The sequence below is a fragment of the Sarcophilus harrisii genome, chromosome 2 (genome assembly GCF_902635505.1).
Source record: "Sarcophilus harrisii chromosome 2, mSarHar1.11, whole genome shotgun sequence".
Lineage (NCBI taxonomy): Eukaryota > Metazoa > Chordata > Mammalia > Dasyuromorphia > Dasyuridae > Sarcophilus > Sarcophilus harrisii.
The window spans coordinates 297,595,270-297,610,337 of record NC_045427.1 but is presented as its reverse complement, the minus strand read 5'-3'; the positions used below and the strand labels follow the sequence as shown (position 1 = coordinate 297,610,337).

The window sequence follows — 15,068 nt, the reverse complement described above, 5'->3', positions numbered from 1 at the left end:
ACTTCTGTAGTTTAACTATTTTAATATTTATATTCATCATTAAGATACTCATGTGGGACCTTGTGATATATTTCCTATTTTTTGTGATTTAAATTTTTAAAAGTTTTTTTTATAATCTATAATCTTATAATTTAAAATAGTCATTTTTAAAAATTCTATATGCTCTAAAATCTTAGTCTCATTGTGACATGGAGGTTTCTTGAAGACTGCACTAGTGGAGTTTTAGCTTAGCCAGAAGCTACCAAGTAGGAAATACTTCAAATACAAACCTATAAAGAGGGTTTTTCTCATACATATATACACACACAGATATATGAGCACATGTAATACCTATAATAAACACACACATACATGCATGTCCATATGTGTGTGTATGTTTACTAAGGACTAGCCTACCTAGATTTAGAGTCACAACTTAATTAATTGGCTGAGGGATAATAAAGTTATTGCCCTCAGCAATTCCTACAGGCAAGTTTATAGAGATGGTTGTGACTTTTATGGCTTAGAGGGTGTACACACACTAAATCACAGAAATTACAGAATCTTTATGGTTTTCTGTAAATATTCACAGATTTATATCTTATGTCCCTAGTGAAAATGCAAGTTCCTTGAAAGCATGAACTGTATTTTATATTTCTCTATATATTCGACAGCAACTAACCCAGTGCCTTGTACAGGGAAAGAGCTGAAAAAATATTTTTAATTTGGTACTGACTTTTTAAATAGTTATATGAGAAATAGTCATCTTCTATAGTTAAAATCCCACTGAACAAAACCTCAAATTTCTTCTAAGGAAAAAAGGAAGGGAAAAATTCTGTCCTACTCTTATTCTGTAAAGAGAAAGGACATCACAGTCATTTATAAAAGTAAACAAAAATAACTAAATTTTCACATTTGGTTTAAAACATTTTTTTCAAAATCATTTCTTGAAAACAGAGCCTAATTTAAAGCAGATGCCAATGCTAGAGCAGAAAGAACTGTAGTCTAATTTTATTTATCAAAACAAAGTCTCTAATTTGACTTGGGAGTCTGATGCCAATTTTTCCTCTACTACATTTTGTCTCTTCTTTTAAAAGTCTCACAAACAAACTTGTTTTGTACTCAGTTTTTAGTATTTTTCCTCTAAAAGTGAAGCATTTGGTAGCTAGAACAAAAGTACATTGAAATGAGCCTTTTTTAAACACCATCTACTCATCTTTATCTAGAACATTGCTGTTACATTTTCATACCATCCTCATTATATCTCATTTGATCTTTACCATAGATATTTTCATCCCTTTATCACAGATGAAGAAACTGGGGCTTCAAAGGGTTAAGTGACTTGTTCATATCCCCATGATCAATAAGTGATGACTTACACCTAATGCCATGGAGTCAGGCAGATCTGAGTTCAAATTTGGTTGGGATGGGTAGGAGATAGTATTGGACTTATAATCTTTTTTTTTTTACATTTTTTTATTATAGCTTTTTATATACGAAACATATGCATGGGAAATTTTTCAACATTGACCTTTGCAAAAACTTCTGTTTCAACTTTTCCCCTCCTTCCCTCCACCACTCTCCTAGATGGCAGGTTGGATTTATAACCTTAATGGTATAAGGAACTCCCAATGAAGAAATTCTCTCTACTTAGGGAAAATCAGTGTTTTTTCTCTGAAGCTTATGGTTTCAGTGAGTCTCTTTGAACATTATGAATTGAGATGTTTTACCCAGATAGTTTTTTTATGCATTATATTATTACTTTTTTCACATCATGTTTGCTTCCTCATAATCTTAGTCTACAAATCTCAAAATAATATGTCCACTTTAATTTCTAATTAATCTTTACTATTTTGTGAGACTGCTACTTTAGATGTTACCTAAAAAGTAATTGTTACCATCTGGAGCTATCATATCAGCATAAATGTACTTAATTTAAAGTCTAAAGCTCATCTGAAACCAGTCTAGTTCTTTGAAATCTCAAGAAAATTATTATTTTCCCAGTCTGGGTTATTTTTCCTTTTAGGTAAAAAGAGAAAAAATACACATTTGAGTAGTGGTTATCTTTTAGAGAAAAGGACCCACTTTGTCTTGTAATCCACAGATGTAGCTCTAACTAGGGGATTTTATTTCTTTTGGGAAACTGGGGAAAGATACTTGGAAAGGGGAAGCAAGTAATACCACTTAAATTGCAAAGTATTCTTCAATTTCTGCTTTGGACCACTGAGTTAGTTGTTATCCTTTGTTGAAGATCACCAAAACGGTATCACGATGTGAGTGTCAAAATACAGTGTATCTGACTGTGGTAGATCGGACTAATATGAGCTCATTTAACTTCTGCTATTACCAATAATGACTATATAAATAGCTAGTGCATTATAACTAATAATACCAATGGGTTGAAAGTGTCAAATAAATATTGAAATTGAATTGAGCATCTGCTTCTCTAGCCCAGCATCCTTATTGTGTATCCTCATTTTACCTAGTCTTTTAAGACAAAAAGACCACACACAAAGGGAAAAGAAATCCCAAACCAAAGTGCTCTTTTAATTTGATTTAATATAATTCAATTCAATGCTTCTTTTCCACGCACACCAAGCTGATACTCAGAGCAGCTGTGTTGGGAAGGAAAAGAATGGCAGAAGTCCCTACTGGAGTAACACACCGTGCAAATCTGGCTGCCCAACTAACACAGTTCCCCAACCATAAAATGCATTGCAAAGTAGGAAACAAACAGACTTTATTCTGTGACGGTCTGTGGCACCATACTGGGTATTTGCCAAGTGAATAATGCTTCTCAGAATATAACTAGAGTATTTCGACCCAAAGGAAAGCAGATACACACACACACACACACACACAAACACACAACTGTGGTGCTCCACAGGCAATGCAAATTAAAAGATTGAGACAATCCTATAGAGTAACTACAAAATAAAATCAACTAGGTGGCAGAGTGCGGGGCTGAAGTCAGGAAAACTTCTCTTCCTGAGTTCAAATGTGATCTCAGACACCCATTAGTTATGTGATCCTGGGCAAGTCACTTAACTCTGTTTGCCTCAGTTTCCTCATCTGTAAAAATGAGCTGGAGAAGGAAATGGCAAATCACTCTAGTATCTTTGTCAAGAAAACCCCATGGGAGTCAGAAGAGTCAAATGTGACTGTTAAACAATTAAATAACCTCAACTCTAAAACATTGATACATAAATAAGAGGATGCATAAAAATATTGGGAAAATGAGTAGACAGATGGTTTTCAGAAATGTTTTAAAAGCAGGTGGGTGAGGTCCAGAGTAGCACACAGCTCTGGCAGCATCTCATCACAAGGAATATAGAGCCATGATATCTGGACTGAATAGTTCAAATATGAGTCTTCCTAGCTATAGAGCAATAAAAGTAACCAATGGATCATGACCCAAAGGAGAGAAAACCAAACTCCTTAGACTGGAATAGAAATATAAGGTTTGTCTTTGTAAACTATTGAATGATGTTTTGGAATACTAAAGTTGAATATGTGTAATATTTTATCTAAATGAGTACCATTAGCTAAATAGTCACTTAATAATAACTGGAATATAAATAGCGCCTTAAGCTTTTTTTCTTAGCAAAGACTCTGGAGTAGAGTAATAAAGAGTTTCTCTGAGGCAATCAGGGTTACATGACTTGCTCAGGCTCACATAGTAAGTGTTTAATGCCAGATTTGAACACAGGAAGATGAATCTTCCTGACTCCAGGACCAGCACACTATCCAAAGTACTTGAAAATATCAAACTAAGAAGAATAAACATTATTATCCTCATTTTGCAAGTGAGGAAACTGAGACTAAGAGACCTGAAGATCCAAAATTTCACATGGCTAGTAGGTCCTCTGCCTCTAGTCCAGTAGTATTCCTAGTACACCTTTGTAAATATTATGTATCTACATGATTATTTCTGTTTTCCCCTTTGAATGTAAATTTCTTGAGGGCAAAGATTGGTTTTGACTTTCTTTGTATTCCACACCTGACATCTATTAAGCTATTTTCTTGATTAATTTAAGAGAGGGGGTGGCGGTGGTAGAATCAATTCCTCAAGGTCCCAGTTTAGTATCAGGTCTTTGATGAATCCTGCCTAATCCCCCAAAAGGAGATATTCTCTCTCTACTGAACATGGTACTTTGTATCTGACATCATAGGATTAGGGAGCTAAGAAGGGAAGGGACCTTGGAGTTCAACCAATCCAACCTCCTAAATTTATTACTGAGAAAAGTGAGGCCCAAAACAGTTAAGTGATTTGCCTAAGATAACATAGGTTGCAATTAACAGAACAGAAGTCTTGTGCTTATAAATCAGCATCTTCTAATCATTCCATATTGCCTTAAATTTTCTCTGTTATTCCATATACATATATCACTCCTTATATGGTAGCTGTTTTCAACTATTTTATCTCCCTTGCTAGAATAAGAGGTCAAGAAGTACAATAATTATTCTCTGCAAAAAGAACCTACAGGTATTATAGCACAGTGTCTTACATATATTATGTTCTCAAGAATTATTTTTGAAATAAATGAACATACCACAAGTCAACTATTTGTGCCAATAAAGGAAAGGAGTGACATAGACAACCTAAAATTATACATTAAATGGGCAAAAAAATGATTTGGAATGAACTATATTCTATTTTGTAGCACATCTAATTTCCATTAATGTTTTGTACAAGCTATTAAAAAATTTACTTTGCACTCCCTGGGGATTTTTTTTTTGCACTTCATTTTAGTTCTCACCTGAAAAATAAAAATCAACAGGTCATTTTCTCCCTTATGGTATTCAGAATAAGGGACAATCTTGTCCTTGGCATAATGCTACAGTTTCTACTCTACAAAAAACTACAACTTTAGTCATTTCAATTCAATACAATTTGAGATGGTTCTCGTGACCTATGCATTAAGCTTCAATCCATCTAAAAGAACTGTACTTAAATGGATCTTTGTTTCCTTTGTTTCCTATGGGCATAGGAAGGCCCATTTTTAGAGGCTAATTCTCATGGAGTACAAAGATCTTTTTTTCTGCAATTAATTTCTGTAATTTTAAAAAAACAAAAAGCTTTCTTGATTCACCTATCTACCTCAAGCTATTATCCCTTCTCCTTTCTCCTACACTTGCACTACTGTCTCCACTTCTTCACTACCCACTCATGCCTTCAGTCCCTGCAATCTAGCTCTTATGTGGACTACTTCATTGAAGGAAGCTCCTCTCTCCAAATCACCAGTGACCTTCTTACCAATGTCCCCATAGTTTTTCTGAGTTATCATCCTCCTTGACTTCTCTGAATCATCTGAATAATTGAGTTTAATAATAAAGTGCTATTACTTAAATGGAATCATAAAAGCAAGCAGAAAGATAACCAGAAATCTTTTTGAAAATACAAAATTCAATGCAAAATGATGCATGGTTCTTTTTTTCTCTTTCTTTTTTTCTTTCTTTTTTTCCTTCCTTCCTCTCTTCCTCTCCTACCCTCCCTTCCTCTCTTCCTTTCCCACTCTCCCTCTCCCCCTCTCTTTCTTTTTCTCTCTTTCTGTCTTTCTCTTTTTTCTCATTCTTTTTCAGTTCTCATTGTTTTTCTTGAGTCTTCTTGTACAAAATGACTAATATAGAAATGTTTTATATGATTGCACATGTATAAACTATTAGATTGCTTACTGTTTCAGGGGAGGGCAGTATAGAATTTGGAACTCAAAACTTTTAAAAAGAAAGTATTAAAAATTGTTTTAACATATAATTGGGGAAAATATAATATTATATATATTTTTAAAGAAAATACAAAATTCAATTTTGTTAAGTGTCTATTGTCTATATTTTGTTAAGTATATAAAAGCAACATGTTGGACACTGGGGATACAAAGATAAAATAAAAATAAAAACAAATTTCTGCCATTAGGAGCTTACTGCATATAAGGATACAAAAGCTACATAGATAAATTAAATATCAGATATACACAAAGAAGAAAAAAAACCACATAATCTCTTCCTCTTTGATTAAAGAACTGAATTCAAATTAATATTATCATTACTTCTGGAAAGATACTATCAGTGCCCCTACCCTATTATTCTAATATCCCTATAACTCCTAAGACCAAAGCATCCTTTCCTAGCCATTACTCCTTTATATGTATTGTTTCCTTTAAATAGAATATAAGCATGGGTGTTCTGGATCCAGAGAGCTGATTGTGAAATTTCCAGTGTGTGCATTTATACCTCACAAATCATATAAAATCAAGATTTGATTTATTGTTTTGTTAATTACCTAGTCTTAAGAAACTAAGAGAGAACCCTAGAGAAGTCACTTAACTTATGTCTTGCAAAAGAAAAAAATAATAGAGAAAATGTTAATGATACAGCCCAAACTTAAAGTATGTTGGCATAATTTTGTAGGTTATTAACCATTTACCACTACACTGTTCAAAGTAAGCTTCCTGAAGGAAGATTCTGGCTTGTTTTTCATATTAGTATCTCCAGCACAAAGCACAATGCCTAGCATTTAATTAGACCTCCCTCATTTGACCCATGAAAGGTGAAATGAGTTTTCCAAAGTCATATGAATATAATATTATAGAAGGGGCATTCAAACCCAACTCCTTTGTTTCCAAATCCAGTGCTCTTTTCAAGGGCATTAGCAATTTCTTGTATATTCAATTAAGAATTCCTTATACTTTTGTTTTCCATCATTTCCCCCAAGGATTTTACTTGAGGATCTCCATTAAATGGAGAAAATTTAAATGATCTATTGTGATATTCTAGAGCCATAGGAGAAATAGGAGAATACTATAAAAGTCCATTTAAATGTATTTGGTATATTGTTAATTATGTGGATTCTTTATTAACCACTGATCACATACATTCAAATATCCACTCTACAAGTGCTATCTATGGCCCTTAGAAGTAAAGGAAACCCTTTTCTTCCCAAGAGAAGGAAGTCACAAATACTGTATAACATAGAAAAGTTGCAGAAATCCAAGAGCTAGACTATATGATTAATCTCAGTTTATACAAATCTGATTTATATTGAGGTTCAATGAGCCAATTCACAAGAATCTGTCCAAGTTAAAAGAGTTTGTTTGTTTGATGGGAAGTTTTAAAGAAAAGCTGCCTTAGAATATCGAACCAGAGTAACCTAATTTCAATTCTCGTTATAGTTTTCTTGACTACTGGCTTACTGTATGAGCAGATTACTTATTCTCTTCCTTTTTTTTATCATCAGTGTTTCTATCACTTTATCCAATAGAATATATACTCATAGAGGGCAGAGATTGTTTCATTTTTGTCTTTGACTCCCTAAGCATTTAGGACAATTCTGTGCACAAAGTAGGCACTTAATAATTATTGATTGTGTAAAAAGAGGATGCCAACACAGCTGCCCTTATCCTGCTTCGGTGAAATCTTTCGTAATAAAGCCATGTGTTTATAGAATAAATAATCACCAGGGGAAGCAAAAAATGATTTGTTTAAAATTACTTCTGTGCCAGACTGTCACAGTGTCTCAAATACACATCATCTGAATTCAAAGGATCATGGGATCATAGATTTAGAGCTGCAAAGAACCTCCAAAGTGATCTAGTTCAAACTCTCATTTTAAAGGGGAAGAAACTGAAGTAGAGGAAATTAAAAATGCTGCATAACATAACTACCACTTATAAAAGCATTTATAAAGCATTGTACAGTTTTCAAAGCACTTTTCTCATTTAAATCTCACCTCAACTCTGTGAGGTATATAATAGAGGTATCATTGTTCTTGTTTTATAAAACAACAATCTCAGAGAGGTTAAGTTATTTGTCAATGGCTACATATCTAGTTAAGTTTCAGAGTCAAGATCTGAACCTAAGACTTTTTGCTAAAATACAAATATGTAGCCAAAAAGGAACAATATATTAATGTTAGGACCGTTTGATCAGATTCTTTAATGAAGAGTAATATTTTGAGCAAATAGGCCATGGACAGCAAGATTTTTCAGGGAAATAATGAGGTATTGGGGCTATTGGCTTCAATAAATGGGTGGGAAAAAAAAAGGCTAGAGCATAAGACATAGCTATGATAAAATGGCCTTATCCAATTATTGGGGAGGTTTTATCTATTAGCTTAGATCAGTCAATGATAAGGAGATAGAGGCAAGACTATCTGAAACACAGGTCTTCTGAACAAAAGAACAATTTAGCCTGGAAACAATAGCCTCAGAGTAAAGAGGCTCAAATGGCAGCCAGATGACTCAGTGGATACAGTGTCAGTCCTGAAGTCAGGAGGATCTGAATTCAACTAGCCTCAGATATTTACTATGTGATCCTGAACAAATCCCTTAATCCTGTTTATCTCAGTTCCTCATATATAAAATGAACTGGAGAAGGAATTAATTGGTAAATCACTCTAGTGTCTTTGCCAAAAACCCCAAATGGAGTCATAGAGTCAGGCACAAGTGAAATAACTCAAGTGTGGTAGAGGTTAAGTAGAGAATAGGGTGGGCACTGGCCTGCAGACCTAGAGTGAAGAGGTGACTAGTCCCTCAAAAACTAAAGTGGCCAAAAGATCCAACTTGTAGAATTTAGTTTAGCAACAGTTGAGAGACAGGAGAAATGGACATTTCTGGCAGAGAATTTTAATCTTTGGAATCTAAATCAGAAATATGAGAGTGGAGCCAACATGGGCTTTTCAAAGCTTTGACCAGTGGATGAAGTCTAAGAATTAGGACAGCAGAAGGGAAATCTCTGGCCGAGCCTGGACTCCCATAATCTTTGAAGGCTACTTTGAATGTTAGATTTTGAAAACCCTGACATTTAACCTCAAAAGATCTACTATTCTGTGAATATATATAACTTGCAAGCTGCCAGTAATAAAGATGCATAGTTTAATTCTTTTTTTTTTCTATTCTACTTTGTACAGGGAAATATTCGATTTTTATTGGCTGTTAAATGCTTAATTAAAAAAATTTAAACACATTTACTTACACCTACCCCCCCCCCAAAAAAAAAAAGTCTCCCTGCTAACTAAAGCTCCTTATTGATCCGCTTTTAAACTCACAGGGACGTTTCTTACACTAGTGTTACTGCCCTACCATCTAAGGGTCTGGAGCATCTGAAAGAACTTATAACAAGAAATACTTGGACTCTTAAGAAGCTTCCCTTTTCTTTGAGTTTCCTTCAACTGACACGGGCTGACCTTTCCTACCCAAGTCACTGCTGTGCCTTCAAGAACAGAAAGAAAAACAAAGGGTAAGTGTATGGCATGGCCCCCAGGTTCCTTATCTGAAGACTAGATCAACTCTAAGGTCCCTTTTAGTTCTAAAGTTATGATCCTGATGCCCAAAATTGTGCTTTGTGGGTAGAAGAGAGAGAGCATAGTATCAGAAGTAATGATTTTGGACTATCTGCTCATCTTCAATTCAGAAATCAAAGGCCCAAAACTTTGTGACTATCCCAATTATCATGACATAATGGAATGCCATTTGTTTTTGTTGACATCACTTGAATTAATAGACATTTGTACATAATACTCTACAAAGCAAGTCAGATGGACAAGATCCCTATCCTTTAGTGGTATTATATTTAAGATAAGCAACAAGAATGAAGAATGTCCAATGTGGATTAATTACTCAAAGCAGGCTAAGTAACTATCACAATTTCAGGTCATGTATCATACTTCAAAGGTATGGGTCTCTCCCCTTCCATACCAGCTTAATTATCCTCTTCCCCTCCGATCCTATATCCCTTACACTCCCATTCTTCCTTTCTTACCATGATTCCTGACCACCTCTGCATTTGATTATCTTCCCTACTATCTATTCATCTGCTTCCTGCACAGATCTATCCTGTTGGTGATAAATTTGGGTCCAACTATGACAGCAGGATCAAACAGGAAAGCAAAAAGTAGCACAAGGAAGACAACTAGCTGTAACAGAAAACAGGAGAGAGCAGGAAAAATGTTTAGGCGGCATGTGGCATTGGGAGAGATAAACCCTAAAGTAAACCATGTTGGCTTTTCCTCAACTTCAAGATAGATAGGAATAGCCAAACTTCCAGATATGTTACTCTATATCGGGAAAATCAGTTGAAATCAGATTAAGAAATGAGATAAGATGAAAACTGTACTTGTTAAAATGACTGGAAGTAAGTCAGAATTAGCTTCCTTCTAGGACGATCACCAGAAAGAATCAAGTCACCGATCTCTGTTGCCTTTCAGAATCCTTGAGTCACTAATGTGCAACCAGAGCAGTATTCAGAGCTTGCGTCAGAAGAAATCTGTCAATGCCTTGAATGGTCCCTTCTACCAAGACTATTCAGAGGAACAGAACCACACAAATGAAGTGTATGAGGGAGACTCTACAGACTTCCACAGCAATTCCCATTATTATGTCTTCTTTGAAGAACAGGAGGATGAGAATATTGGATTTGGCCAAGAACTTAAAAACCCTCAAGAGTTGATTATACAGGCATTCGATAGCCATTATGACTATACTGTGTGTGGAGGCAATGAGGATGTGTCATGCTCCCCAGAGCCAGATGAATTCAACCCCTGTGAAGATATAATGGGATATAAGTTTCTTAGAATCATAGTATGGTTTGTCAACCTCCTGGCTCTCCTTGGCAATTTCTTTGTCCTGTTTATTATTCTCACCAGCCATTACAAACTTACTGTCCCACGCTTTCTCATGTGCAACTTAGCCTTTGCTGACTTCTGTATGGGGATTTACTTGCTCCTTATTGCTTCTGTTGACCTCTATACCCGCTCTGAGTACTACAACTATGCCATTGATTGGCAGACTGGCTCTGGATGCAACACAGCTGGATTTTTCACTGTTTTTGCTAGTGAACTATCTGTGTACACACTGACAATCATCACACTAGAGCGCTGGTATGCTATCACTTTTGCCATGCGCCTGGACAGGAAGATCCGCCTACGGCATGCATTTATGATCATGTTAGGTGGTTGGGTTTGCTGCTTTCTCCTAGCCCTGCTTCCATTGGTGGGGGTAAGCAGTTATGTCAAAGTTAGTATCTGCCTCCCCATGGATACAGAGACTCCCCTTGCTCTTACCTACATCATTGTAGTCCTGCTGCTGAACATTATTGCTTTTATCATCATCTGCATCTGCTATGTAAAAATCTACATCACTGTCCGAAATCCCCAGTATAGTCCAGGTGACAAAGATACCAAAATTGCCAAGAGGATGGCAGTCCTGATCTTCACTGATTTCATGTGCATGGCCCCAATTTCCTTCTATGCTTTGTCAGCTGTTATGAATAAGCCCCTCATCACTATTAGCAACTCAAAAATCTTGCTAGTCCTTTTCTACCCTCTTAATTCATGTGCCAATCCATTCCTTTATGCAATCTTCACCAAGGCTTTCCGGAGAGATATTTTCATTCTACTGAGTAAGTTTGGTATCTGTAAGCACCAGGCTCAAGTCTACCGAGGACAGACAATCTCTCCAAAAAATAGCATTGGTATTAATTGCCAGAAAGGTTGTCGAGAAGCAGGGAAAACCCTTGCCAATGTGCAGGATGATTATGAATTACTTGAAAACTTTCATCTGGCCAAAGGCAAGCAGAACCAACTCAACATAGATTGTAAACTGACAGTTTTATAAGCTCTTCCTCATACTCTAAAACATCTCAAAATGGTAATCTGACTGACAAAATCCTGATTTCTTAATTGAAGGTTTTTAATTCTGTGCTACAATTCTTCCTCTTCCTTCTGGTTCCTGCATTTCTTACAATGAATAAATAAATATATTTTGCACATGAAAGACTTTAACCTATTTTCTCCCAAAAACATATCATCCTTAAGAAAACAAAGAAGTATTACCATGACTAAGATTTCATCTCAAACGTAAGCGATAGCAAAATGGTGGATCTTCTCTGGGAGTTTTCCCAATTTGTTCTTAAAACAAGACTAAAGACAAAATTCTTTAAAAGTCAGTAGAGTTGTTGACAGTGGAGATGCTCTAACTTCTGATGGCTCCTGTAGTAATGTGGAATCTGTATTTGGACATTTTCCAATGAATTGGTCGAGTTCAAACAGTTTATTATATGCTTCTTTTTAGCTTCGTAGTGCTTAGTTTCTTCATACTGTCACAAAAAACTAAAGCTACTTTGAACCTAAAGTCAAAAAATAAGAATATGAAGAGAGTAGCTATGGTAAGCAATAAATAACAGTTGAGACGGGTTGTAAAGGAGATCCTTTTTCAAGATGCTTTTTTCTGATCCTAGCTACTCTTCGAAACCACTCACAGTATTCATCTCCACAAGGGATTCAATCATTTTGGGTTGCCCAGAAGAATATATAAGCTTGTTTCTATGAGTAAAAGCCTAACTTCCTAATGAGTAAATACCCAGATACAAAGGAATGGAATTGTAGAAACCATATCTGGTTAACAACAGCTGTCTGTTATAGTACTTATAAAAGCCTAAATTTGGCCCATTAAGTATGATATAGTTTTCCTTACATGTTACTATGAAAAACCTTTTCAACTTTCTACAAAATAAAGTTTACTTGATTTGATCAACATCATCTCTCCTTAACCCTGGCGGCTTGCTTATTGCTTCTCCTTTCCTTCAATATAAGGGAATAGAAAGTATTTTCTTTCTGAAATAGGCTACTTTGGGAGTCAAAAGTCCTGAGTTCTAAGCCTGACTCTATCATTCTTAGGCTATGTGACCTTGGACAAGTCCCTTAATAATGTCTGGCCCACAGTTTCTTCATTTTTAAAATGAGGTGTTTTAGCCTGGATGAATCCTAAAGTCCATTATGATAAGACTCCCACATACATTTATTTCCATGAGAAACATACATGAAGGAAATGGAGAGGAAAAAGAAAGACTGCCATATTTTCTTTAGACCTACTCTCTATTTCTCAGAGGCTCCTGGGCAGATGAGGGCAGGTTTCCTCCTATTCCACCTAGCCATGGGGTTCTTAAGATTACTAAATCAAATAAGTTAGATTCTAATGATGAATTGGGCTGAATCTGAACTGTTAAGTTGGCATCTACTCTATGTTCTATGGTTGTTAAGACAAAAAAGGAATCCTACAAAACTTTTTGATAAAATTATTGATACAATTAAGTAATGTACATTGTAAAGGATAGTGGTGGATCAGAATAATTCCCCACCCAAGAGCACTCAAAGCCTGCTCACCCTACCTCTACCCTCTGTCCAAATAGATAATATCCTCAAGAATTAATATATTTGCTAAGCAAAATTTGGACCAAATTAAGAAGCTTCCAAAGGTGAGTAAACAATGCTACTTAAACTCATGACATTAAAAAATCCGCACATAGTGTTGGCTTTTCCTTGGCACCTGAAAATCCTTTATATATATAAAGAGAGAGACTTTATATAGATGTGCTCTTCTTTTTGCCAAGATTCTACAATTGCCCATATTTTGGGGATCTTTATCAACAAATACTATCATTTGTTTGCTATATATATTCTCTGCTGAAAAAAGACCCCAAACACAGAAGTCATTTTTTTCTTTATGCTCATTAACTCTTATATTGTGTCAAATTAGGGTGCCAAATGAACCTACTTGCAACTATCAAATCTGATTACAGCTTTCATAGTACCAGGTTATTTGAAAATTTGCACACATTTTAATAGAAAAATGCTAAGTACTCTATCATTAGTTACTCCCAAGTTGGCAAGCAAGTATATAAAATTTATTGAATTTATTATTTTGTTGTATATACTTTGTAACATTTTACAATGTTTTGTCTTAATGAAATAATATCTTGAATATATGCTTTTAAAGCACAGACCTAGAAAATTGACTACAGCTCAATCTTTGATAGAAATGAATGTGCTACATAGTTCTCATGCTTTAAACTTCCTTCTTCTGAAAAGTATTGCCTTGAGTTGTACAATCTTCCTCTCTCTAACTCCAGCATTCTTTTTGTGTCTAATGTATGTTTTATAACTAACAATCCCAGGATGAATGTTCAACTAGGAAGAAGAATTAATACCTTTCCCAACAAGGGTCTTTTGTTGGTTTCTATTATAAATGATAATCCTTTGCTAGCTAGAGACCCTATGCTTAACTTATGTCATTTTGTGAAAACACTGATAGCAAGTAAATTCCATATTGTTTTCCTGAAGGTCTGGGAGCTTATATCAAGAAGTTATTAATTTTGACAATGGAACTGTAAACAGAAGCCTAATGAATAAATAGTTATAAAAAGAAACTGTTTTTATTAATGATTCTCATAATCACTCAGATGGATTCATTCTCTCTAGTGGTGAATCAATAAGTATTAAGCATTTATTATGGGCCATTCACTTTAACATCCGGGTTATACAAAGACTGACCCTGCTGGCACTCTATCTGCCTTCAAAGAACACATTCTAATAATGGAAATAAACATATATGGTATATACAGAGTAGATCCAAAGCAATCTCAGAAGGTAAGGCATTATGATGGGAGTAGGATTGCAGGGGCAGGAAAGGCTTCCTGTAGAAGGAATTTGAGTTGGGTGTTAAAGCTAGCCAGGAGGCAAAGGTGAGGGGAGAGAGGGTATTCCAGGCCCATAGAAAGGCAAAAAGACTTAGAGAAGAAGTGTGTGTGCAAAGAATAGTAAGTAAGTCATTGTAACTATATTGTAAGGTACTTATTAGGTATAGACCAACATCATTGACCAAGATCAAAATGGGTACATAATTTAGACATAAAGGATGACATCATGAGCAAATCAAACAAGGAATAGTTTAGCTGTCAGATCTATAGAGAAGAGAAAAATATATAAGAAAATAGAGCACTACTCTCATATTATTCTCCTAATTATGTTAAATTAAAAAGGGTTTGCATAAACAAAATCAATGCAACCAATAACAAAGCTAGGAAACAATTTTGACAGCAATTATTTCTGCTAAAGGCCTCATTTCTCAAAAATATAGAGAACTGTCAAATTTATATGGATACAAGTCATTCACCAATTGATAAACAGTCAAAGGATAGGAACAGATAGTCTTCAGATAAAGAAATCAAAGCTATCTTATAGTCATATGTAAAAAAAAAAAGTGCTCTGAACCACTACTAATTATAGAAATGCAAATTAAAGTAACTCTAAGCCACCA

General features: G+C 35.1%; 1 protein-coding gene across 1 annotated transcript in view; it reads left to right on the top strand.

Annotated features, from left to right (window-relative positions):
* Nucleotides 1–14,799, top strand: part of TSHR (thyroid stimulating hormone receptor) — a 147,682-nt gene extending 132,883 nt beyond the window's left edge. The window contains exons 10-11 of the mRNA XM_003756198.2: nt 9,025–9,213; nt 10,181–14,799. Of these exons, the coding sequence (XP_003756246.1) occupies nt 9,025–9,213; nt 10,181–11,588 (1,597 nt within the window). The 3' untranslated portion in view covers nt 11,589–14,799. The remainder of the gene's footprint in view (nt 1–9,024; nt 9,214–10,180) is intronic.
* Nucleotides 14,800–15,068: the final 269 nt, after the last annotated feature.